Source organism: Symphalangus syndactylus, chromosome 3 (genome assembly GCF_028878055.3).
Source record: "Symphalangus syndactylus isolate Jambi chromosome 3, NHGRI_mSymSyn1-v2.1_pri, whole genome shotgun sequence".
In the NCBI taxonomy this organism is placed as follows: domain Eukaryota; kingdom Metazoa; phylum Chordata; class Mammalia; order Primates; family Hylobatidae; genus Symphalangus; species Symphalangus syndactylus.
In genome coordinates, this window is record NC_072425.2 from 85,825,845 (window position 1) to 85,850,204 (window position 24,360).

The 24,360-nt window shown below is 41.6% G+C and overlaps 1 protein-coding gene and 1 pseudogene across 7 annotated transcripts in view; one reads left to right on the plus strand and one right to left on the minus strand.

The window, feature by feature from the left end:
* Window positions 1–24,360, minus strand: part of STK31 (serine/threonine kinase 31) — a 131,258-nt gene that overhangs the window by 8,668 nt on the left and 98,230 nt on the right. For 6 of the 7 annotated variants that reach the window (XM_063636304.1, XM_055272414.1, XM_055272412.1 and 3 more), the window contains one exon: window positions 1,486–1,554. The exons of the other annotated variant lie outside the window; for it this stretch is intronic. In XM_063636304.1, the coding sequence (XP_063492374.1) occupies window positions 1,486–1,554 (69 nt within the window). The remainder of the gene's footprint in view (window positions 1–1,485; window positions 1,555–24,360) is intronic. 7 annotated transcript variants of the gene reach the window in all.
* On the plus strand, window positions 5,131–5,591 carry LOC129478251 (translationally-controlled tumor protein-like; annotated as a pseudogene).

Genomic DNA, 24,360 nt, shown 5'->3' on the forward strand with positions numbered 1-24,360 from the left:
AAACAGCATTGTACTGGTACCAAAACAGAGATATAGACCAATGGAACAAAACAGAGCCCTCAGAAATAATGCTGCATATCTACAACTATTTGATCTTTGACAAACCTGACAAAAACAAGCAATGGGGAAAGGATTCTCTATTTAACAAATGGTGCTAGGAAAACTGGCTAGCCATATGTAGAAAGCTGAAACTGGATCCCTTCATTATACCTTATACAAAAATTAATTCAAGATGGGTTAAAGACTTAAATGTTAGACCTAAAACCATAAAAACCCTAGAAGAAAACCTAGGCAATACCATTCAGGACATAGGCAAGGGCAAGGACTTCATGTCTAAAACACCAAAAGCAATGGCAACAAAAGCCAAAATTGACAAATGAGATCTAATTAAACTAAAGAGCTTCTGCACAGCAAAAGAAACCACCATCAGAGTGAACAGGCAACCTACAGAAGGGGCGAAAATTTTCGCAACCTACTCATCTGACAAAGGGCTAATATCCAGAATCTACAATGAACTCAAACAAATTTACAAGAAAAAAACAAACCCCATCAAAAAGCAGGCGAAGGATATGAACAGACACTTCTTAAAAGAAGACATTTATGCAGCCAAAAAACACATGAAAAAATGCTCATCATCACTGGCCATCAGAGAAATGCAAATCAAAACCACAATGAGATACCATCTCACACCAGTTAGAATGGCGATCATTACAAAGTCAGGAAACAACAGGTGCTGGAGAGGATGTGGAGAAATAGGAACACTTTTACACTGTTGGTGGGACTGTAAACTAGTTCAACCATTGTGGAAGTCAGTGTGGCGATTCCTCAGGGATCTAGAACTAGAAATACCATTTGACCCAGCCATCCCATTACTGGGTATATATCCAAAGGATTATAAATCATGCTATAAAGACACATGCACACATATGTTTACTGCGGCACTATTCACAATAGCAAAGACTTGGAACCAAGCCAAATGTCCAACAACGATAGACTGGATTAAGAAAATGTGGCACATATACACCATGGAATACTATGCAGCCATAAAAAATGATGAGCCCATGTCCTTTGCAGGGACATGGATAAAGCTGGAAACCATTATTCTCAGCAAACTATCACAAGGACAAAAAACCACACACCGCATGTTCTCACTCGTAGGTGGGAATTGAACAATGAGAACTCATGGACACAGGAAGGGGAACATCACACTCCGGGGACTGTTGTGGGGTGGGGGGAGGGGGGAGGGATAGCATTAGGAGATATACCTAATGCTAAATGACGAGTTAATGGGTGCAGCACACCAACATGGCACATGGATACATATGTAACAAGTCTGCACATTGTGCACATGTACCCTAAAACTTAAAGTATAATAATAATAATAATAATAATAAAAGAAAAACTGGAGGACAACTTTCAGTCAGATATCTAAGCTTACATTACTGTGTGTGTTTCAAACCAGTAAATGTCAAAAAGGTCACATACCAGATGAAACTGATCCACTTTCGGGATTCCATCTTTATTTATCTCAAACTCCTGATTTTGAACAGAAAGCTGTGAAAGAAAGAAAGAATGAATAAATGTCCAATGTATTAATACACCAATCTATAGAAGAGTCAACTCTGGAACTTCAGATCCTGGTGACTAGAAAAGAGCTTACTTAAAGAAAGCACATTAACTCTCTTACAGGGTAAAAGCACTTTCATTGTAATTACTTGTTCACAAGCAAGCAAATGGTTCCTGGGGCTCCTAAAGTACCAATCAGAGGGGACGTACACACTATGAACACTTTAATATTTCCTCACGTTATAAGAAAATGTGTTAAAACTTGGTAGCCTATATCATGTTAGCTTCACCAATACTCAAAAATTAGGTACAAAGAAAATAAATCAGGCAAGTTTCTTTCTACCATAATATCTAACCTTTGTTCAAGAAATATAAGCTAAACTTAAAAAATAAACTTCAGAAATAAGGGGGATGCAAAAAATAAATTAATTAAATTTAATTTAAAAACATGGAGAATTTTTTACATACACAAAGGTATTCTGAGTCCCACTTATTCATCCCCTAGCCCTAACAACCATCAGCCAATGACCACTCTTACCCTATGAACAAATGCATAAATATTATCTTTGAGGCAAATCCTATGTATTTCATAATTTCACCTGTAAATATCTTAGTACATATCTCTAAGAGACAGTCTTTTATTTTTACACAATCGTATCATTATAAGAAAAATACTTTTATACAAAATACCTAGCTTTCAAAATTTGAGTAATCTCATATCAAATTAGTTTACTTTTTAGTTTATTTAAATCCAGATCTAAACAAGTTTCACCCATTGCAATTAAAAAATGAGCAGAAGGGCTTTTGGTCTCTTCCTGTTCCTCTCCATTAAGTACAATTATAAAACCTGAAAATACCATAAAATATAACCAAAGGAAAACACTGAAACGTTTAAAAAAGGAAGAAAAACTAGTTGAAGACCCCAGGACCAGAGGAACAACATAGTAACAGGTTGTCTTATAACCCTCCCAACTGAAAAAAAAAAAAGTGAGCCAGATCTGATGTTTCCTAACTCCTAAGCCTACAACAGAAAGCAGCCCAGGTAGATTCATTCTTCCCCTGAATTTAACAGGATTGCCATCAACACCACCAGGTGAGGCCAGGAGAAACAGCAAGAAGGTTCAACTGGAAAACTCACTGTCAATAAGCAGCCACAGGAAGCATTCACCATCCTCAGCAGCAGCACCACCTGAGACACCAACGAGGCCACAGGCACCAACAAAGGGAAACCACACCACAAGCAGCTGGTCCAGTAAATACACTCTGACACCCATAAGTAGGGGGATCCCACCATAACAAGGGATGGTTCTGGAGGTATTCTGCATCTGTGTCATAGGAAAAGAGAGATCCTGCCACAACTAGCACCCAGCTCAAGAAGCTTCATCCCATAGACCAGAGTCTCCATTCCCATACTTAGAAGCACCAGGCAGTTCGGCCTTGAAAAGTTCATTTCATTCTCTCAAACACCATCAGCAGGGACCACTGGAGGCCCAGCAGCATGCAACAACTCAAGCAGATCAAAATATAACTGAAAAGTTTCTGAAAATTAGATTGTCGTTAAAACCACAGTTCAAAAAGTAGTCCAGGACCTCTGTTTAAACCTAAACAAGGTGACTGCCTGCTAAAATAAAATTTTCAGTAGGACCCAGAATCTACTAAAATAGTATCCAAAATGTCCAGGGTAAAATTAAAAATCACTTGTCATACAAAGTACCAGGAAAACCACAACTTCAATGAGAAACTGCAATCAACACCACGATGAATCACATAATTATCTGACAAGAACTTTCAAGCAATGGTCTTAAAATGCTTCAACAAGCAATTATAATTTCTCTAAGGTAAATAAAAAAAATTTCAGCAAAGAAAAAAGTTATGAAAAAGAATCGCATGAAAGTAATGGAACTACAAAGTACAATAACCAAAATCTTAAAACTGGATGGGATAAATTGAAAAGTACAGAGATGACAGAAGACAAAATCAGTGAACTCCAGAACAGATCAATACAATTTGCTCAGCCTGATCAGAGAGAAAACACACACCCAAAAAAAAAAAAAGAATAGAGAGCCTCAAGGACCTGTGAGACAATAACAAAAGATCCAACTTTCAGAGTCTCAGAAGAAAAGGAAAAAGATAATGGGGCTAAAGGAGTATTTTAAAATAGTGGCTACAGATGAGTGAGTAAAGAAACTGTGAGGTGTGTGTATGTATCTGTGTGAGTACACATACACATACATACATATGTACACACACATGCATACAATAGAATATTCAGCAATAAAAAAGAATAAAATCATGTCTTTTGCAGCAACATGGATGGAATTGGAAGCCATTACCTTAAGTGAAACAACTCAAAATCAGAAAGCCAAATACTGCATTTTCTCACTTATAAGTAGGAGCTAAATAAAATGTGCATATGGACACAGAATGTCAAATAAAAGTCACTGAAGATTCAAAAAGGTGGGAGGATGGGAAAGGCATGGGGTATGAGAAATTACTTAATGAGTACAATGTACACTGTTCAAAATTACACTAAAAGCCCAGACTTCACCATTAAACAATATATCTGTGTAACAAAACTGCACTTGTTCTCCCTAAATCTAGAGAAATTTAAAAATAAAAAAAAGTTTAAGAAAATAATGGTTGAAAAGTTCCCACATTTTGAAGAAGATTAAAGAAGATGTGCAAACCCCAAATAGAAAAAATCTTAAAAAAAAAAAGAATGAAAAAAGATGTTTGGGAAAACTAAAGACAAAGAAAAAATCTTGAAAGCAACTAGAGAGAAATAAAACATTACCTATAAGAAATACTACCTTGTATGATAAACGTTTATCATATGAAATTATGGAGACCGAAGGAAGTAGCACATTTTTCAACTTTTAAAAGAAAATAACTCTCAACCACCACACATTCTATGTCCAGTAAAACTATCCATCAGTAATGAAAGTGAAATCAAGATGTTCTCAAATAAGGGAAAACGAAAGGAATTTGTCACTAGACAATCTTAAAGAGTGGCTAAAGGAAGTACTTCAAACAAAAAGAAAATAATTTTTTAAAGGAGTCTTGGAGCATAAGGAAGGAAGAAATAACAATGGAAAAAAAAAAGAAATATGACTAATACCACAGACTATCCTTCTCATCATGAGTTTTCTAATCATGTATGATTCAAACCAAAATTACACCACCATCTGATACTCAAGACAATGATATTTAAAAGTGGGGAGAATAAAGGAACCTCAAAGGAAGTGACGTTTCTATACTTCACTCAAAATGGTGAAATGCTGACATCATTAGAATGTAATAAGCCGCATATGTATATTGTAATACCCAAACCAACCACTAGGAAAACTGTAAGAGGCAATACACTCAAAAACACAATATACTCTTCTGGATGCTTCCTATTCCCTGAAGTGCCTTTCCAACTGCACCATACTTGCTCCAAGCTCCAGGCTTCTGCTATAAGCGAGCACTGCTATCAGCGAGCACTGCTATCATCTACCTCCAGCCACCATCATGATTATCTCTGACAATTACAAGATCTGAGACACTGCCAACAGGCTGTGCCTGGAGTGGGAGAGGAAGATGGTCAGTAAGACATACGGTAACATTGACGATTTGCTCATTGGTGGAAATGCCTCTACTGAAGGACCCAAGGGTGAAGGTACTGAAAGCACAGTAATCACTGGTATTGATATTGTCATGAACCATCACTTGCAGCAAGCTGGCTTCATGAAAGAAGCCTACAAGATGTATATGAAAGATTACATTAAATCAATCAAAGGCAAACTTGAAGAATGAAGACCAGAAAGAGTAAAACCTTTTATGGCAGAAGCCACAGAACAAATCAAGCACATACTTGCTAATTTCAAAAACTACCAGTCCTTTACTGGTGAAAACATCAATCTAGATGGCATGGTTGCTCTGCCAAACTACTGTAAGGATGATGTGACTCTATATGTGATTTTCTTTATGGATGATTTAGAAATGGAAAAAAATTAACAAATCTGGCAATTACTTTGGATCTATCACCTGTCATCATAAATGGGGCTGCTTATCATCCACACAACATCCGGCCTTTAGACAAATGGGAATAATGTCATCTTGAGTTTTTCATTTATTTTGACCATATTTATCTGGAGTAGAGGTGTTGTTTAAAAAAAAAATAAGACACCATGTAGACATGTATATATGTGTGTGTGTGTATATATATATCTCAAGATGGACTCTTAAAATTTTTTCAAGTAACCCACAGGAAGGGAAAAAAAGAAAAAAGAAACAGGAAACAAACAAAACCAGTAATACAATGGTAGACTTAAGCCCTAAAATATCAATAATCACCCTAAATGTAAATGGTCTAAAAACGCCAATTAAAAGACAGCCATTAGCAAGAGTAAATAAAAAACAATGCAACCATATGTTATTTACAAGAAACTCCAAATTCAACAATGTAGGTACCTTTGGAGTAAACGGATGGCAGAAGATATACCATGCAAACATTAATGTTGAAACACAAGAATGGCTGTATTAATATCAGACAAAGTAGACATTAGAGCAAAGAAAATTAGTACAGAAAAAGAAGGATATTACACAATGATAAAAGTATCAATCTACTAAGAGGACATAACAATCCTAAATATGTACGTATTATACAAGATGACCTTAAACTACAAGATAGAGTTGAAAGGATAAATAGGCAAGTCTACAATTATAGCCAGGGACTTCAACTCTCAGTAACTAACAAAACAACAGGAATACATAACAGGAATATATTCTCAGAAATGCATCATGAGGCAATTTCATCCTTGTGTGAACATCATAACAAATGTACTTACACAAACCTAGATGATCTATCCTACCACACACCTAGGCTATACAGTGTAGCCTACTGCTCCAAGGTTACAAACCCATATTGTATGTTACAGTACTGAATTACTTGCACTGGAGAAGGAGCACTTTAATTCTCTGAAATAGGAGGCAAAGATAGAAGATTGGGTAAACAGATAACTACAGCTGTCCCTTGAACAATGTAGATTTGAACTGTGTTGGCCCACTTATATGCAGATTTTTTTCAACCAAACATGGATGGAAAAATACACTATTAATGAGACATAAAGCCTGCATATATAAAAGGTCCACTTTTCATATTAGCAGGTTCCACAAAACTCACTGTGGGACTTTGTGCAGATTTTGGCATATGTGGGGGTCCTGAAACCAATTCCCTGTGTATACTGAGGGATGACTGTAATTTGTAAGTGCTCAAATTTGATGAAAAGCACATAACATGATCTCCAGTTTTTCAGTAAAATAAGAAGTAAGATCATCTGAGAAGAATGAGGATAGGATCTAAGTGGAGACTTGATGAGAAGGTTAAAAATAATTGTTGAGGGGAATGTGAGAATAAGCTGGCTGTGAGGAGGTCAAAGAACCAAAAGAAAGCACCAAGGGCTCAATTAAATAACGCAATGCAACAGCGTTCAGCTCCCAAGGTACAAGAGCATGCAAGGGGTTCCAGCCAAGATGGAGTAGTCACATTTCACATCAATCTTTCCTCTTAAAAATACAAACAACTCTAGATATAATACAACAAACACAGGAAGATCCTAAAAGGTGGAAAGAAGAAGGTGAAGTAGTTAGGACCTTGCTACTTGAGGAACAATACAATGGTGAGTTCCCTGGGCTTTCTTTTTGCCCCCCTATATCTCTGATGGGGTCCTAGAGAAGTCTGCCACCCAGAAATGCCAACAGACACAGACACACACACACACACACAGACACACACACACACACAGACACACACACAAAAGCTCCAAGAAAAGCCTGCTTCCTGTAGCCACAGGACTGGGAATATGGTGGCCTAGCAGAACAGAAAACTGTAATAGGTAATATACCCTATTCCAGTCACACACCAAACGAAAAACTGCCCCCTATCCCATCCATAGTATTAATAGTGCTGAGTGAGGAGCTGGACTTTCAGCCCCACCCAGCAGCAAGAAGTCATGAGAAGTCATCCCTTTGCTTCCTCCACTAACATGGTATCCATGAAGCCAAACAGGGAACTGAACTTCTACTTCCCCCCATTGACAGAGGCAGAAGACAGCAGTGAGAAACAGCACTAGCTAGCACTCTACAGTCTAGGGTACTGTCAGTGGGACTCAGAACAGGGCTTACTTCCACTCCCACCCAGCAGCAAAAAAAAAGTGAAACAAAGCTGTGTGAAGTAGTACGAGTCAGCATTCAGTTTTTCATTGCCCACTCCCCACGGTGTTGGCAGGACCCACTGGGGAGTAAAACGTTCACTCTCACCAAGTAGCAACGAGGCGCAAGAAGGTGGAATAAGGTGGTGGTGAAACAGTTATAGTTAACACTTTGCTCCTCCTGGTCTCCCAGTGTCAAAAGAACTCAATAAAGTGGTGAATTTACACTCCCATCTGTCAGCAGCAAGGAGAAGTAAGGCAGTACAACTGGGCATTCCACTTTTGCTGGGGTGAGGTCAGCAGAGCCCAGTGGGGAGCTAAATATCTAACCCCATCTGGAATTGCATACTATACCTAAACAGGGTGGCTGCCTACAAAAAAAAATAAAGATTAAAAAGGATTCATAGTCTCACAACATAATAACCCAAATGTTTAGGGTACAATAAAAAATCACTTTATATCAAGAACCAGAATAATCTCAACTTGACTGAGAAAAAGACAACCAATGGACACCAAATAAAACAGATGTTGTGATTATCTGAGAAGGATTTTAAAACGGCCATCATAAAAATGCTGCATAGAGCAACTACAAACACATTTAAATTTTTAAAATAGAAAGCAAAGAAACAGAAGACAGAAGATATAAAGAAGAATCAATTGGAAATTTTATAACAGAAAAACAGTAATCAAAAATGTTAAAACTCATTAGGTGGACTGAATGGTAGAATAAATATGACAGGAAAGCACTGATGAATCTGAAGATGAAAAAATAGAAAATAACCCATTTGAACAACCATCATTACAAAAAAAAAAAAAACACCCTGATGAACAGAGCCCCAAGAATCTGTGAGACAATAACAAAAGACAGAAAATCTGTATCATCAGAGTCCTAGAAAAAGAGGAGAAAGGGTGGGGGGCTAAAATGCATTTGAGTAAATTATTGCTGAACTTCCCACATTTGTTGAAAAACATATGCCCACAGGCTGAAGAAGCTGAGAAAACCTCAAACAGAATAAACTTAAAGAAACACATGCCACTACATACCATAATAAACTTAAAACTAAAGAAAAGAAAAATCTTGAAACCGGTCAGAGAGAAATGTAATATTACCTATAAACAAAATGATTCAAATGACAGTGAATTTCTCATCAGAAACCATGGACACCTAAAGAAAGTAGCACCATCTTTTCCAAATGCTAAAAGCAAAAGAACTACCAATCCAGAATTCTATTCCCAGTGAAAATATTCTTCAGAAATAAAGGTGACATCAAGATGCTCTCAGATAAAGGAAACTAAAAATTTGTCACCAGTAGACTTATCTTGAAAGAATGGCCAAAAGAAGTTATTAGGATAAAAATGATAAAAGGAGAAATGCTGAAACATTAGAAATTTTAAAAAGAATAAGAATAAAAATATGGGTAAACAGACTACCTTAAAACAAAAACAAAAACCTTGAAAGGTGAACCTCCTCCAAGTTCTCTGCATTTGGATCCAGTAAGAAAGGAATGACCAGTCTAAGGTTCTTGATTGGCTCTAAGGTTCTTGATTGGCTCTCAAAGCAGTTTCAGAAATATTAATACATGAAATTCCTGTACAGGGAAGAGACTAGAGAGATTAGTGAGTCCATCCAGCCTGTATCTCTTTTTTTTTTTTTTTTTTGAAACGGAGTCTCGCTCTGTCGCCCAGGCTGGAGTGCAGTGGCGCGATCTCTGCTCACTGCAAGCTCCGCCTCCCGGGTTCATGCCATTCTCCTGCCTCAGCCTCCCCAGTAGCTGGGACTACAGGCGCCCATCAACATACCTGGCTAATTTTTTGTATTTTTAGTAGAGATAGGGTTTCACCGTGTTAACCAGGATGGTCTCGAGCTCCTGACCTCGTGATCCACCCGCCTCGGCCTCCCAAAGTGCTGGGATTAGAGGCGTGAGCCACAGCACCCGGCCCAGCCCGTATCTCTTAATCCTCCTACATTCAATTCTACAATAATGAATTCTGTTCCCCAGTCTGCTTGATTATGATGTTAGAATCATAATACCTCTAGATTTTAAGGGGCTGCTACCCATGTTCCTTTCCCTCCATTTATCTTAGTTAGCATGTTCCTGAGAGGCACTGCTAAGGTTCAAAGAAGGTGGGGGAGCTCATCACAAGTCACATGAGCTGGTCCTCAAGAAAGGACAGCATATGCAACATTACTTTCCCATTGTCTCTTATTTTCGGATTACGCATGAAAACCAGGCATCATGTGTGAAAAGTGTACCTGTATTCCAAACAGAAGTATTAAATACATCCATGCAAGACTTTGTAAGCAGAGAACTTCTTAAAAAACAGCACATAGGAGACAAGCCTAAAGATACCTAAAAGGGGAATAATATGATACAAGGGACTTCATAGTGGTCAATGCCATGGCATTTACTGGTAACTTATTTCCAAGCCCTGGGTTCCCTTCATCAGTTGTTCATCATTGGCTTCAGTGAAGACTGCCTTCAAGGCTTAATAATATGTGATGTGAAGGCAGAAGGTGGTCTTGCATGGAGCCTCAAGACACTAAAATTCTGAAATGAGATATCACTCAGGTACTTCCTCTCTCACACACAAAATTCTCATATCTATACTTTGGATAATAACGTACTCCCTCACACGCTTGTTAGGAGGGTGTAATGAGATAAAACTTTCTAAAGCACTTAGTTCCAAACATGCTCTATGTGCTCTCACCAAGGGAGGATGTTACCACCATGTTATAAATAGACATAATAATGTCCTTAAATTAACAAATATGGGCTGGGCACAGTGTCTCATGCCTGTGGTACCAGCACGCTGGCAAAGGTGGACAAATTGCTTGAGCCCAGGAGTTTGAGACCAAGCTGGGCAACATGGTGAAACCCCATCTTTACAAAAAAAAAATTCAAAAATGAGTCAGGAGTGGTAATACAACCTGTAGTCCCAGCTACTCAGGGGGCTGAGGCAGGAGGATCACTTGAGCCCAAGAGATTGAGGCTGCAATGAGCTGTGTAGTGCCACTGCACTCCAGCCCAGGTGAAAGCGCAAAACCCCATCTCCAAAAAAATAAAAAAACAAAAAATAAAAACAAATATGTTTGGTCACACTCTGTTAAAGAAATAAAATGTAATGCCTTTATAAAGTTATTGACGCATAGAAATAAAACTTTAAAAAGGAGAAATGGGGCTAGGCGCGGTGGCTCACGCTTGTAATCCTAACACTTTGGGAGGCCGAGGCAGGCAGATTGCCTGAGCTCAGGAGTTCGAGACTAGCCTGAGCAAGACGGTGAAACCCCATCTCTACTAAAATACAAAAAATTAGCTAGGCAAGGCAGCGTGCGCCTGTAATCCCAGCTACTCAGGAGGCTGAGACAGGAGAATCGCTTGAACCTAGGAGGCAGAGGTTGCAGTGAGCTGAGATCGCACCACTGCACTCTAGCCTGGGCAACAGAGCAAGACTCCGTCTCAAAAAAACAAAAAAAAAGAGAGAAATGAGGAAGAATTTTTTACTCATAAATGGCAGGCCATAGCTTATCTAAAATTGAGTTTTTTCCAAAAAGACTAAACAGAAGAACAGGAGTAAACAGAAATATAAGGCACACTCTGGGAATTATATGATAGGGTCCAAGGCTGAGTAAATAAAGAAAAAAGCTAGAAGGTTACTGATGAACTGGAAGAAAAGGGGGACAGCAAATAAACACACTGAAGATTTAAGATTAGCAGACACAGTAAAAGAGAGGACAAGAAGTCCTGTTAGGAGAATAATATAATGGATTGGATTCTATTACTTTTGAAAAATAACAATTGTAGAGATTCACAAAATCCTGGTTTGGGGAAGTGACGGAAATTACATAAAGGTTTGGGTCTCAAGTTATTAAGGAGGTCCAGAAAATGCAAAGTTAGGTTCACTGGGTGATCAATATGACCACTAACATCTCCTAGAAATATATTAAGAGTCTGAATAAAATCTTCATGCAAGGTTTTAAAGAATAAAATGAGGTATATGGGGCCATAAATGAGAGACAAGTAAATGACCTCAGGAAAAAAACATGGAATTATTTTTTAAAGCCTAAAATTTCAGCATATAACTGTGGCTAAAATTTAAACATTCATTCAACTAATATTTGAGTGCCCACTTTGCACCAGGCACAGTTCTAGGCATTTGAGGATATAGTGGCAAACAAGACAGACAAGCTACTCCCAAAAAGCTTCCACTCGAGTGGTAGAAGCAGAGAATAATAAAGATAAATAAGTGTATAATATGGTAACAGAAAAATAAAGCAGGAAAAAATGCTTTTCAGAGAAAGCAACACTGAAAATGTGTCACTGAATAAAGAAAAGGGGGCCAGACTTGGGTAGCTCATGCCTGTAATCCCAGCACTTTGGGAGGTCGAGGTGGGAAGATCGCTTGAGCTCAGGAGTTTGAGACCAGCCTGAGCAATATAGCGAGACCCCATCTCTTAAAAATAAATAAATAAATAAAAATAAACAAAGAAAGGGGGCCATTCACTTCTTTATATTCAACTTCTTCGCAGCAGTACTCCTCAACACACACGAAAACACAATTCTTTTTCAATGTAACATCAGACAGAACTGTTACACTTTTTAAAAACTGGCTTCTAGAAAAAGCCTTTAAGATTTCCATAATAACCTAAAAATATAGTGAAGAACCTTAATACAAATGGTGTCATGATAAAACTATATTCCATATATTTCAGTTAAAAGATATAGAAAACCAAATACTGCATGTTCTCACTAAATGTTGAGAACTCATGAACACAAAGAAGAGAACAACAGACACTGGGCCTACTTAAGGGCAGAGGGTAGGAGAAGGGAGAGGGGCAGAAAAAATAACTATTGGGTACTAGGCTTAGTATCTGGGTGACAAAATAATCTGTACAACAAGCCCCTGTGGCACGAGTTTACCTATATAACAAACCGGCATATGTACCCCCAAACCTAATTTAAACGTTTAAAAAAAGATATGGTTTATTACTGAAGGTAACAACCCACAACATTTGAATTGTCCATTGTTTTGAATTTTCTGTAGGCAGTCTTCAGAACACTTCATTTAATCTGGGTCTCATAAGAAAAATGACCTAAAACCACAGTATCTTTGACATGCCCAAAATATCTAGTTAGTATTCTAGAGCTTTGCTATAAAACAATTACTTTTTTATTATTGCTATTTCTAAAAATTTTTTAAAGACAAAGTGACAGTAATCCCTTCATGGCTTTGTAAATAAAATCTTTTGATAATGGTTCCAGTTTAACTCTGAATATTACCTTTTTAAGCACGGCCCTTGGATCTTGACTTTTTGCCCTTTTATATATTTTACACTATGTGTTTTCATAACAAATTGCCCAATTCTTTGAGGAGGAAGGTCAAAATATACACGGCCTTTCGTACCAAACTAACTTTACTATCAAAAAAATACTGTTGTAAAAAAAGAACTTGACCAACTAGAAAACAAAAATTTTTTAAAAACACAATAGCTTCCAAACATGAAATTCTTAGGTATAAATCTAACAACACATGTATAGAATCTGTAAGCCTAAAATAACAAAACATTGATAAAAGAAACCAGAGAAAATTTAAATAAACGGAGTTCACAAATTAAAGGCCCAACGTAGTAAAGATGTCAATTCTCCCCACATTGATCTACAGTTTTAATGCAATTCCAAACAAAATCACAGCAAGGCTTTTGTGCACACAGACAAGCTGTCTGTAAAATATACATGGAAAAGCAGCCAGGTCTGGTGGCTCACTCCTGTAATCCCAGCACTTTGGGAGGCCAAGGCAGGTGGATCACTTGAGGTCAGGAGTTCAAGACCAGCCTGGTCAACATGGTGAAACCTCATCTCTACTAAAAATACAAAAATTAGCTGAGCGTGGTGGCGGGTGCCTATAATCCCAGCTCCTCAGGAGGCTAAGGCACAAGAATCACTTGAACTCGGGAGGCAGAGGCTGCAGTGAGCCAAGATTGTGCCACTACACTCCAGCCTGGGTAACAGAGTGAAATTCTGTCTTAAAGACAAACTGCCCCAAAAAGCTTCTTGGCACTCCCCTCAAACGTCTCCGTGCTGCCCACCCTTCCCCCAAGCCTCTTTACATTTCTAAGCCCTTATCTATGCACCACACTGAAGCCAGCAGACTTCACTTATCAGACCTTGCTGCGATAAACAAACCCCAATTACAAACCACAAAGACAATTCAACAGAGAATAACACTCTTTTAAAAAAATGGTGTAGTTCCTTCCTTCCTTCCTTCCCTCCCTCCCTTCTTTCTTTCTTCTTTTCCCTCTCGGGCCCAGGCTGCAATCTACTCGGCTTGCTGCTACCCGCGCCGCGGACAGCCGGGGTCTGCCGGCGCACGCCACCGCTGCCTGCCTTTTCTCCTTTCGCTGCAGGCACGCGTTCGCCATCTTGGGCACGCTGCTCGCCAGCTCCTCACGCCGAGTGCTCTGCCCGCCTCAGCCTCCCGAGCTACTGGAACTACAGACAGAGTCTCGCTCATCCAGTGCTCGGTGTTGCCCAGGCTGGAGTGCGGTGGCGTGGTCTGGCCTCGCGGCAGCCTCCGCCCCCCAGCCGCCTGCCTTGGCCTACCAGGGTGCTGGGATTGCAGCCCCTGCCCGGCCGCCGCCCCATCTGGGAGGTGGGGAGCGCATCTGCCCGGCCGCCCACCGTCTGGGAAGTGAGGAGCGCCTCTGCCCGGCCACCCACCGTCTGGGAAGTGAGGAGCGCCTCTGCCCGGCCGCCCTGTCTGGGAAGTGAGGAGCGCCTCTGCCCGGCCGCCCACCGTCTGGGAAGTGAGGAGCGCCTCTGCCTGGCCACCCACCTTTTGGGAAGTGAGGAGCGCCTCTGCCCGGCCGCCCCGTCTGGGAAGTGAGGAGCGCCTCTGCCCGGCCACCCACAGTCTGGGAAGTGAGGAGCGCCTCTGCCCGGCCACCCACCGTCTGGGAAGTGAGGAGCGCCTCTGCCCGGCCGCCTCGTCTGGGAGGTGAGGAGCGCCTCTGCCCGGCCACCCACCGTCTGGGAAGTGAGGAGCGCCTCTGCCCGGCCACCCACCGTCTGGGAAGTGAGGAGCGCCTCTGCCCGGCCGCCCCGTCCGGGAAGAAATGAGGAGCGCCTCTGCCCGGGCGCCCCGTCCGGGAAGAAGTGAGGAGCGCCTCTGCCCGGCCGCCCCATCCGGGAAGAAGTGAGGAGCGCCTCTGCCCGGCCGCCCCATCTGGGAAGAAGTGAGGAGCGCCTCTGCCCGGCCGCCCCATCTGGGAGGTGAGGAGCGCCTCTGCCCGGCCACCCACCGTCTGGGAAGTGAGGAGCGCCTCTGCCCGGCCACCCACCGTCTGGGAAGTGAGGAGCGCCTCTGCCCGGCCGCCCCGTCTGGGAAGTGAGGAGCGCCTCTGCCCGGCCGCCCCGTCTGGGAAGTGAAGAGTGCCTCTGTCCGGCCACCCATCGTCTGGGAAGTGAGCAGCGCATCTGCCCGGCCACCCATCGTCTGGGAGGTGAGGAGCGCCTCTGCCCGGCCGCCCCGTCCGGGAAGAAGTGAGGAGCGCCTCTGCCCGGCCGCCCCGTCCGGGAAGAAGTGAGGAGCGCCTCTGCCCGGCCGCCCCGTCCGGGAAGAAGTGAGGAGCGCCTCTGCCCGGGCGCCCCGTCCGGGAAGAAGTGAGGAGCGCCTCTGCCCGGGCGCCCCGTCCGGGAAGAAGTGAGGAGCGCCTCTGCCCGGCCGCCCCGTCCGGGAAGAAGTGAGGAGCGCCTCTGCCCGGCCGCCCCGTCCGGGAAGAAGTGAGGAACGCCTCTGCCCGGCCGCCCCGTCCGGGAAGAAGTGAGGAGCGCCTCTGCCCGGCCGCCCCGTCTGGGAAGTGAGGAGCGCCTCTGCCCGGCCGCCCCGTCCGGGAAGAAGTGAGGAGCGCCTCTGCCCGGCCGCCCCGTCCGGGAAGAAGTGAGGAGCGCCTCTGCCCGGCCGCCCCGTCCGGGAAGAAGTGAGGAGCGCCTCTGCCCGGCCGCCCCGTCCGGGAAGAAGTGAGGAGCGCCTCTGCCCGGCCGCCCCGTCCGGGAAGAAGTGAGGAGCGCCTCTGCCCGGCCGCCCCGTCCGGGAAGAAGTGAGGAGCGCCTCTGCCCGGCCGCCCCGTCCGGGAAGAAGTGAGGAGCGCCTCTGCCCGGCCACCCATCGTCTGGGAGGTGAGGAGCGCCTCTGCCCGGCCACCCATCGTCTGGGAAGTGAGGAGCGCCTCTGCCCGGCTGCCCCATCTGGGAAGTGAGGAGTGCCTCTGCCCGGCCACCCATCGTCTGGGAGGTGAGGAGCGCCTCTGCCCGGCCACCCATCGTCTGGGAAGTGAGGAGCGCCTCTGCCTGGCCACCCATCGTCTGGGAAGTGAGGAGCGCCTCTGCCCGGCTACCTATCGTCTGGGAAGAAGTGAGGAGAGTCTCTGCCTGGCCGCTCCGTCTGGGAAGTGAGGAGCTCCTCTGCCCGGCCACCCTGTGTCTGGGTAGAAGTGAGGAGCTCCTCTGCCTGGCCGCTCCGTATGGGAGGTCTACCACGGAGGCCAGAAGCAATGTGGGGGCTGGACGTGGTGGCTCAAGCCTGTGGTCCCGGCACTCTGGGGGGCGAGGCGGGTTGATCACTTCGGGCTAGGAGTTCGAGACCAGTCTGGCCAACTTGGCGAAACATGAAGAATACAACAGACAAACCAACCAACCAACTCAGTGACAACAAAACAGGTCTACCCTGGAGTCATACTCTAATTTTTTCTATTTTCTTCCCTTTCTGATCCTTTATCCCACTTTCTTTTTCTTCCTCTTCCTTCTCCCTCTTCTTTGTCAAATAGAGGATTGAGTTATTATCACTGATCCATATAAAGTCCCTCTCTCATTTATTTTAACTCCCACCCCCCATTTCTATTCCCCGACTTCCCATGTGCAACCTTCCTAATATGTTTGATACGCATCTTTTTGTTTGTATGTATTTTCAGAAAATGTTTATTGTTTTTGTATGCAAAAATTAATAAAAAAAAAATGGTGTAAAATTGGACATCCATATGCAAAAACATGAACCCTGACATAAACTTCTCACCTTACACAAAAATTACATCCAAAGAGATCTTAGCTCTAAATGTAAACCACACAACTATAGAGCTTTTAGATGAAAATATAAGAAAAAATATTCAAGTCTTTGGGTTATGCGAAGAGTTCTCATACACAACACTAAAAGCATAATACATAAAAGGAAAACAATAATAAATTAAACTTCAAAATTAAAACCCTTTTCTCTGCAAAAGACACTGAAAAGAAAATAAAAAAGAAAAGCTACAGGCCAGAAAAAATCATTGCAAATTACATCTGATAAAGGACTTGTATCTAGAATATATTTATGAATGCCCAAAACTCTACAGCAAGAAAACAAAAATCCAATTAAAAAACAGGCAAAAGACAGACACTTCACCAAAGAAAATACAGAAAGCCAATAATAAACTAAAAGATGCTCAACATCATTATCCATTAGAGAAATTAAAACCACAATGAAACACTACCACACACCTATGAGAATGGCTAAAATAGAAGATAATAACAACACCAGGTGCCGACAATGATGCTGAACAACTGAAACTTTCATATTATTGCAGGTGAAAATGAAAAATAGCACAGCCACTCTGGAAAACAGTTTGGCAGGTCCTTAAAGAATAATACATACAATTACAATCTGACCCAGCAATTTCACTCCTGGGTAATTACCATAGAGAAACAAAAACTTATGTTCACATAAAAACCTATACACACATGTTCACAGTAGCTTTATCTACAATAGTCAAACACTGGAAACAATGCAAATGTACTGCAACAGGTGAACAAACAAACAAATTTGGTATGTACATACAACAGAGCACTACTCAGAAACAAAAAAGGGAAAAACTACATTAGACAACTTGAATGAATCATAAAGGATGATTCACATGCTGAATGAAAGAAGCTAGACTCACAAAATTATATACTGTATGATACCACCAATATGACATTCTTTTTTATTTTTATTTTATTTTTTATTTTTTTCTATTTTTTCTTTTTTTATATACTTTAAGTTCTGGGATACATGTGAAGAACGTGCAGGCTTGCTACATAGGTATACACATGCCATGGTGGTTTGCTGCACCCATCAAACCATCATCTACATTAGGTATTTCTCCTAATGCTATCCCTCCCCTAGACCCCCACTCCCCAACAGGCCCCAGTGTGTGATGTTCCCCTCCCTGTGTCCATGTGTTCTCATTGCTCAACTTATGAGTGAGAACATGTGGTATTTGGTTTTCTGTTTCTGTGTTCGTTTGCTGAGAATGATGGCTTCCACCTTCACCCATGTCCCTGCAAAGGATATGAACTCATCATTTTTTAAGGCTGCATAGTATTCCATGGTGTATATGTGCCACATTTTCTTTATCCAGTCTATCACTGATAGGCATGTGGGTTGGTTCCAAGTCTTTGCTATTGTGAACAGTGCTGCAATAAACTTGTGTGCATGTCTTTATAGTAGAATGATTTATAATCCTTTGGGTATATACCCAGTAATGCGATTGCCGGGTCAGATGGTATTTCTGGTTCTAGATGCCTGAGGAATCGCCACACTATTTTCCACAATGTCTGAACTAATTTACACTCCCACAAACAATGTAAAGCGTTCCTATTTCTCTACATACTCTCCAGCATCTATTGTTTCCTGACTTTTTAAAGATTGTCATTCTAAGTGGCATGAGATGGTATCTCATTGTGGCTTTGATTTACATTTCTCTAATGACCAGTAATGATGCACTTTTTTTCATATGTTTGTTGGCCACATAAATGTCTTCTTTTGAGAAGTGTCTGTTTATATCCTTTGCCCACTTTTTGATGGGGTTGTTTTCTTTTTGTAAATGTGTTTCAGTTCTTTGTAAATTCTGGATACTAGACCTTTGTCAGATGGGTAGATTGCAAAAATTTTCTCCCATTCTGTAGGTTACCTGTTCACTCTGATGATAGTTTATTTTGCTGTGCAGAAGCTCTTTAGTTTAATTAGATCCCATTTATCAATTTTGGCATTTGCTGCCAGTGCTTTTGGTGTTTTAGTCATGAAGTCTTTGCCCATGCCAATGTCCTGAATGGTATTACCTAGGTTTTCTTCTAGGGTTTTTATGGTTTTAGGTCTTAAGTCTTTAACGCATCTTGAGTTAACTTTTGTATAAGGTGTAAGGAAGGGGTCCAGTTTCTGTTTTCTGCATATGGCTAGCCAGTTTTCCCAACACCATTTATTAAATAGGGAATCCTTTCCCCATTGCTTGCTTCTGTCAGGTTTGTCAAAGATCAGATGGTTGTAGATACTTCTGAGGCATTACTTCTGTGGCCTCTGTTTTGTTCCATTGGTCTATATATCTGTTTTGGTACCAGTACCACGCTATTTTGGTTACTTTAGCCTTGTACTATAGTTTGAAGTCAGGTAGCGTGATGCCTCCAGCTTTGTTCTTTTTGCTTAGGATTGACTTGGCTATATGGGCTTTTTGGTTCCACATGAAATTTAAAGTAGTTTTTTCTAATTCTGTGAAGAAGGTTAATGGTGGCTTGATGGGGATAGCACTGAATCTATATATTACTTTGAGTAGTATGGCCATTTTCATGATACTGATTCTTCCTATCCATGAGCATGGAATTTGTTTTCCATTTGTTTGTGTCCTCTCTTATTTCCTTGAGCAGTGGTTTGTAGCTCTTCTTGAAGAGGTCCTTCACATCCCTTGTTAGCTGTATTCCTAGGTATCTTATTCTCTTTGTAGCAATTGTGAATGGGAGTTCACTCACAATTTGGCTCTTTGTTTGTCTATTATTGGTGTATAAGAATGCTTGTGATTTTTGCACATTGATTTTGTATCCTGAGACTTTGCTGAAGTTGCTTATCAGCTTAAGGAGATTTTGGGCTGAGACGATGCGATTTTCTAAATATACAATCATGTCATCTGCACACAGAGAGACTTTGACTGCCTCTCTTCCTATCTGAATACTCTTTATTTCTTTCTCTTACCTGATTGCCCTGACCAGAACTTGCAATACTATGTTAGATAGGAGTGGCGAGAGAGGGCATCCCTGTCTTGTGCCAGTTTTCAAGGGAATGCTTTCAGTTCTTGCCCATTCAGTATGGTATTAGCTGTGGGTGTGTCATAAATAGCTTTTATTATTTTGAGATACATTCCATCAATACCTAGTTTATTCAGAGTTTTTAGCATGAAGGGTGTTGAATTTTATCAAAGACTTTTTCCTGCATCTATTGAGATAATCGTGTGGTTTTTGTCTTTGGTTCTGTTTATGTGATGCATTATGTTTACTGATGTGCATATGTTGAACCAGCCTTGCATCCCAGGGATGAAGCCAACTTGATTGTGGTGGATAAGCTTTTTGATGTGCTGCTGAATTCAGTTTGCCAGTATTTTATTGAGGATTTTCACATCAATGTTCATCAGGGATATTGGGCTGAAATTTTCTTTTTTTTGTTGTGTCTCTGCCAGGTTTTTGTACCAGGATGATGCTGGCCTCATAAAATGAGTTAGGGAGGAGTCCCTCTTTTTCTACTGTTTGGAACAGTTTCAGAAAGAATGGTACTAGCTCCTCTTTGTACCTCTGGTAGAATTTGGCTGTGTATCCATCTGGTCCTGGACTTTTTTGGTTGGTAGGCTATTAATAACTGCCTCAATTTCAGAACTTGTTATTGGTCTAGTCGGGGATTCGACTTCTTCCTGATTTAGTCTTGGGAGGGTGTATGTGTCTAGGAATTTTTCCATTTCTTCTACATATTCTAATTAATTTGCATAGAGGTGTTTATTGTATTCTGTGATGGTAGCTTGGATTTCTGTGAGATCAATGGTGATATCCCCTTTACCATTTTTATTGTGTCTATTTGATTCTTTTCTCTTTTCTTCTTTATTAGTCTGGCTAGTGGTCTATTTTGTTAATCTTTTCAAAAAACCAGCTCCTAGATTCATTGATTTTTTGAACGGTTTTTCATGTCTCTAGCTCCTGCAGTTCTGCTCTGAACTTAGTTATTTCTTGTCTTCTACTAGCTTTTGAATTTGTTTGCTCTTGCTTCTGTAGCTCTTTTTATTGTGATGTTAGGGTGTCAACTTTAGATCTTTCCTGTTTTCTCCTGTGGGCATTTAGTGCTATAAATTTCCCTCTAAACACTGCTTTAGCTGTGTCCCAGAGATTCTGGTACCTTGTGTCTTTGTTCTCATTAGTTTCAAAGAACTTATTTATTTCTGCCTTAATTTTGTTAATTACCCAGTAGTCATTCAGGAGCAGGTTGTTCAGTTTCCATGTAGTTGTGCAGTTTTGAGTTAGTTTCTTAATCCTGAGTTCTAATTTGATTGCACTGTGGTCTGAGAGACCATTAAGATTTCCATTCTTTTGCATTTGCTGAGGAGTGTTTTACTTCCAATAATGTGGTCAATTTTAGAATAAGTGTGATGTGGTGCTGAAAAGAATGTATATGTTGTTGATATGGGGTGGAGAGTTCTATAGATGGCTATTAGGTCCACTTGGTCCAGAGCTGAGTTCAAGTCCTGAATACCCTTGTTAATTTTCTGTCTCGTTGATCTGTCTAATATTGACAGTGGGGTGTTAAAGTCTCCCACTATTATTGTGTGGGAGTCTAAGTCTCTTTGTAGGTCTCTAAGAACTTGCTTTATGAATCTTGGTGCTCTTGTATTGGGTGCATATAATATTTAGGATAGTTAACTCTTCTTGTTGCGTTGATCCCTTTTCCATTATGTAATGCCCTTCTTAGACTTTTTTGATCTTTGTTGGTTAAAATTCTGTTTTATCAGAGACTAGGATTGCAACCCCTGCTTTTTTTTTTTGCCTTCCATTATCTTGGTAAATATTCCTCCATCCCTTTATTTTGAGCCTATGTGTGTCTTTGTATGTGAGATGAGTCTCCTGAATACAGCACACTGATGGGTCTTGATTCTTTATCCAATTTGCCAGTCTGTGTCTTTTAATTGGGGCATTTAACCCATTCACATTTAAGGTTCATATTGTTATGTGTGAGACATTCTTAAAAGCACAAAACACAGTGATAAAAGGTCAGTGGTTGCCAGCGTTTAAGGGTTGGGAGGAGGCTGTGACTACAAAGGGATGGCACACAGGAATTTTCTGGGTTATGGAACTGTTCTGCAACCTGGCTGTGGCAGTGGTTATTACACTAATCTATAGGTGTGTTAAAATTCATAGAATGTATACCAAAAAAAAGTCCATTGTACAAGTTAATTTAAAAATAAAATTTTTAAAGGACCCTAATCAACAATACATAAGAGTAGAAAATCAGACAATATATTTACTCATGGAGCTTTTTACTATCATTTAAAGGAAATAGGTGGAATAAAAACTGCTATTACCACACTTATGGGATATCTTATGAGTCTTCCCAGAAACAACAAAAAAAAAATACTTGATATGTTGACTTTCACCCTTCTGATATAAAGAATAGATTACTGAAGCATTGGTGAAAATCATGCCAATTTATTTCCATGAGGGTGCTGGTTCAATGAAACCAGACAACTTTAAATATACATGCAGGCATAGGGCTAAAGTCATGAGAACAGTATGGGGGAACCATCCCATAATTCAAATATCTCCACCTGGGCCTGCCCTTGACACATAGGAATTATTAAAATTCAAGGTGGGATTTGGGTGGGGACACAGCTAAACTATATCGCTCCACCCCTGGCCCCTCCCAAATCTCATGTCTTCACATTTCAAAACCAATCATGCCTTCCCAACACTCGCCCAAAGTTTTAACTCATTTAAGCATTAAGTCAAAAGTCCACAGTCCAAAGTCTCATCTGAAATAAGGCAAGTTCCTTCTGCCTATGAGCCTGTAAAATCAACAGCAAGTTAGTTGCTTCCTTCATACAATGGGGTACAGGCATTGGGTAAATACACCTGTTCCAAATGGGAGAAATTGGCCAAAACAAAGGGGCTACAGGCCCCATGCAAATTCAAAATCCAGCATGTCAGTCAAATCTTAAAGCTCCAAAATCATCTCCTTGGACTCCATGTCTCACATCCAGGTCACACTGATGCAAGAGGTGGGCTCCCATGGCCTTGGGCAGCTCTGTCCCAGTGGTTTTGCAGGCTACAGCCCCGCTTCCGGCTGCTTTCATGGGCTGGCACTGAGTGTCTGTTGCTTCTCCAGGCACACAGTGCAATCTGTCAGTGGATCTACCATTCTGGGGTCTGGAGGACTGTGGCCCTCTTCTCACAGCTCCACTAGGCAGTGCACCAGTTGGGGCTCTGTGTGGGAGCCCCAACCCCACATTTCCGTTTTGCACTGTCTTAGCAGAGGATCTGTGTAAGGGCTCCACCCCTGCAGAAAACTTCTGCCTGGACATCCAGGCATTTCCATACATCCTCTGAAATCTAGGTGGAAGTTCCCAAACCACCATTCTTGACTTCTGTGCACCTTCAGGCTCAAACCACATGGAAGCTGCCAAGGTTTGGGGCTTGCATCCTCTAAATCCATGGCCTGAGCTGTACCTTGGCCCCTTTTAGCCACGACTGGAGCAGGTGGGACACAGGGCACCATGTCCCAAGGCTGCACACAGCAGGGGGACCGTGGGCCCAGCCCATTAAACCATTTTTTCCTCCTAGGCCTCTGTACCTGTGATGGGAGGGGCTGCTGCGAAGGTTTCTGACATGCCCTGGAGATATTTTCCCTATTGTCCTAGCGATTAACATTCAGCTACTTGTTGCTTATGCAAATGCCTGCAGCTGGCTTGAATTTCTCCCCAGAAATGGGTTTTCTTTTCTACTGCATCATCAGGCTCCAAATTTTCCTAACTTTTATGCTCTGCTTCCCTTTTAAACATAAGTTCCAATTCCAAACCATATCTTTGTGAATACATAAAACAATGCTTTTAAAAGCACCCAAGTCACCTCTTGAACACTTTGCTGCTTAGAAATTTCTTCCACCAGATGCCCTAAATCATCTCTCTCAAGTTCAAAGTTTCACAAATCTCTAGGGCAGGGGCAAAATGCCGCCAGTCTCTTTGCTAAAACATCAAGAGTCACGTTTATTCTAGTTCCAACAAGTTCCTCATCTCCAGGTGAGACCACCTCAACCTGGACTTCACTGGCCATATCACTATCAGCATTTTGCTCAAAGCCATTCAACAAGTCTCTAGGAAGTTCCAAACTTTCCCACATCTTCCTGTCCTCTTCTGAGCCCTCCAACCTCTGCTCATGACCCAGTTCCAAAGTTGCTTCCACATTTTCGGGTATCTTTACAGCAGCATCCCACTCTCTGTACCAATTTACTGTATTGGTCCATTCTCACGCTGCTAATAAAGACATCCCCAAGACTGGGTAATTTATAAAGGAAAGAAGTTTAATTGACTCACAGTTCAAAATGGCTGAGGAGTCCTCAGGAAACTTACAATCATGGCAGAAGGGGAAGTAAACATATTCTTCTTCACATGGTGGCAGCAAGAAGTGCGGAGCAAAAGGGAAAATGCCCCTTATAAAATCATCAGATCTTGTGAGGCTTATTCACTACCATGAGAACCGCATGGTGGAAACTGCCCCCATGATTCAATTATCTCCAC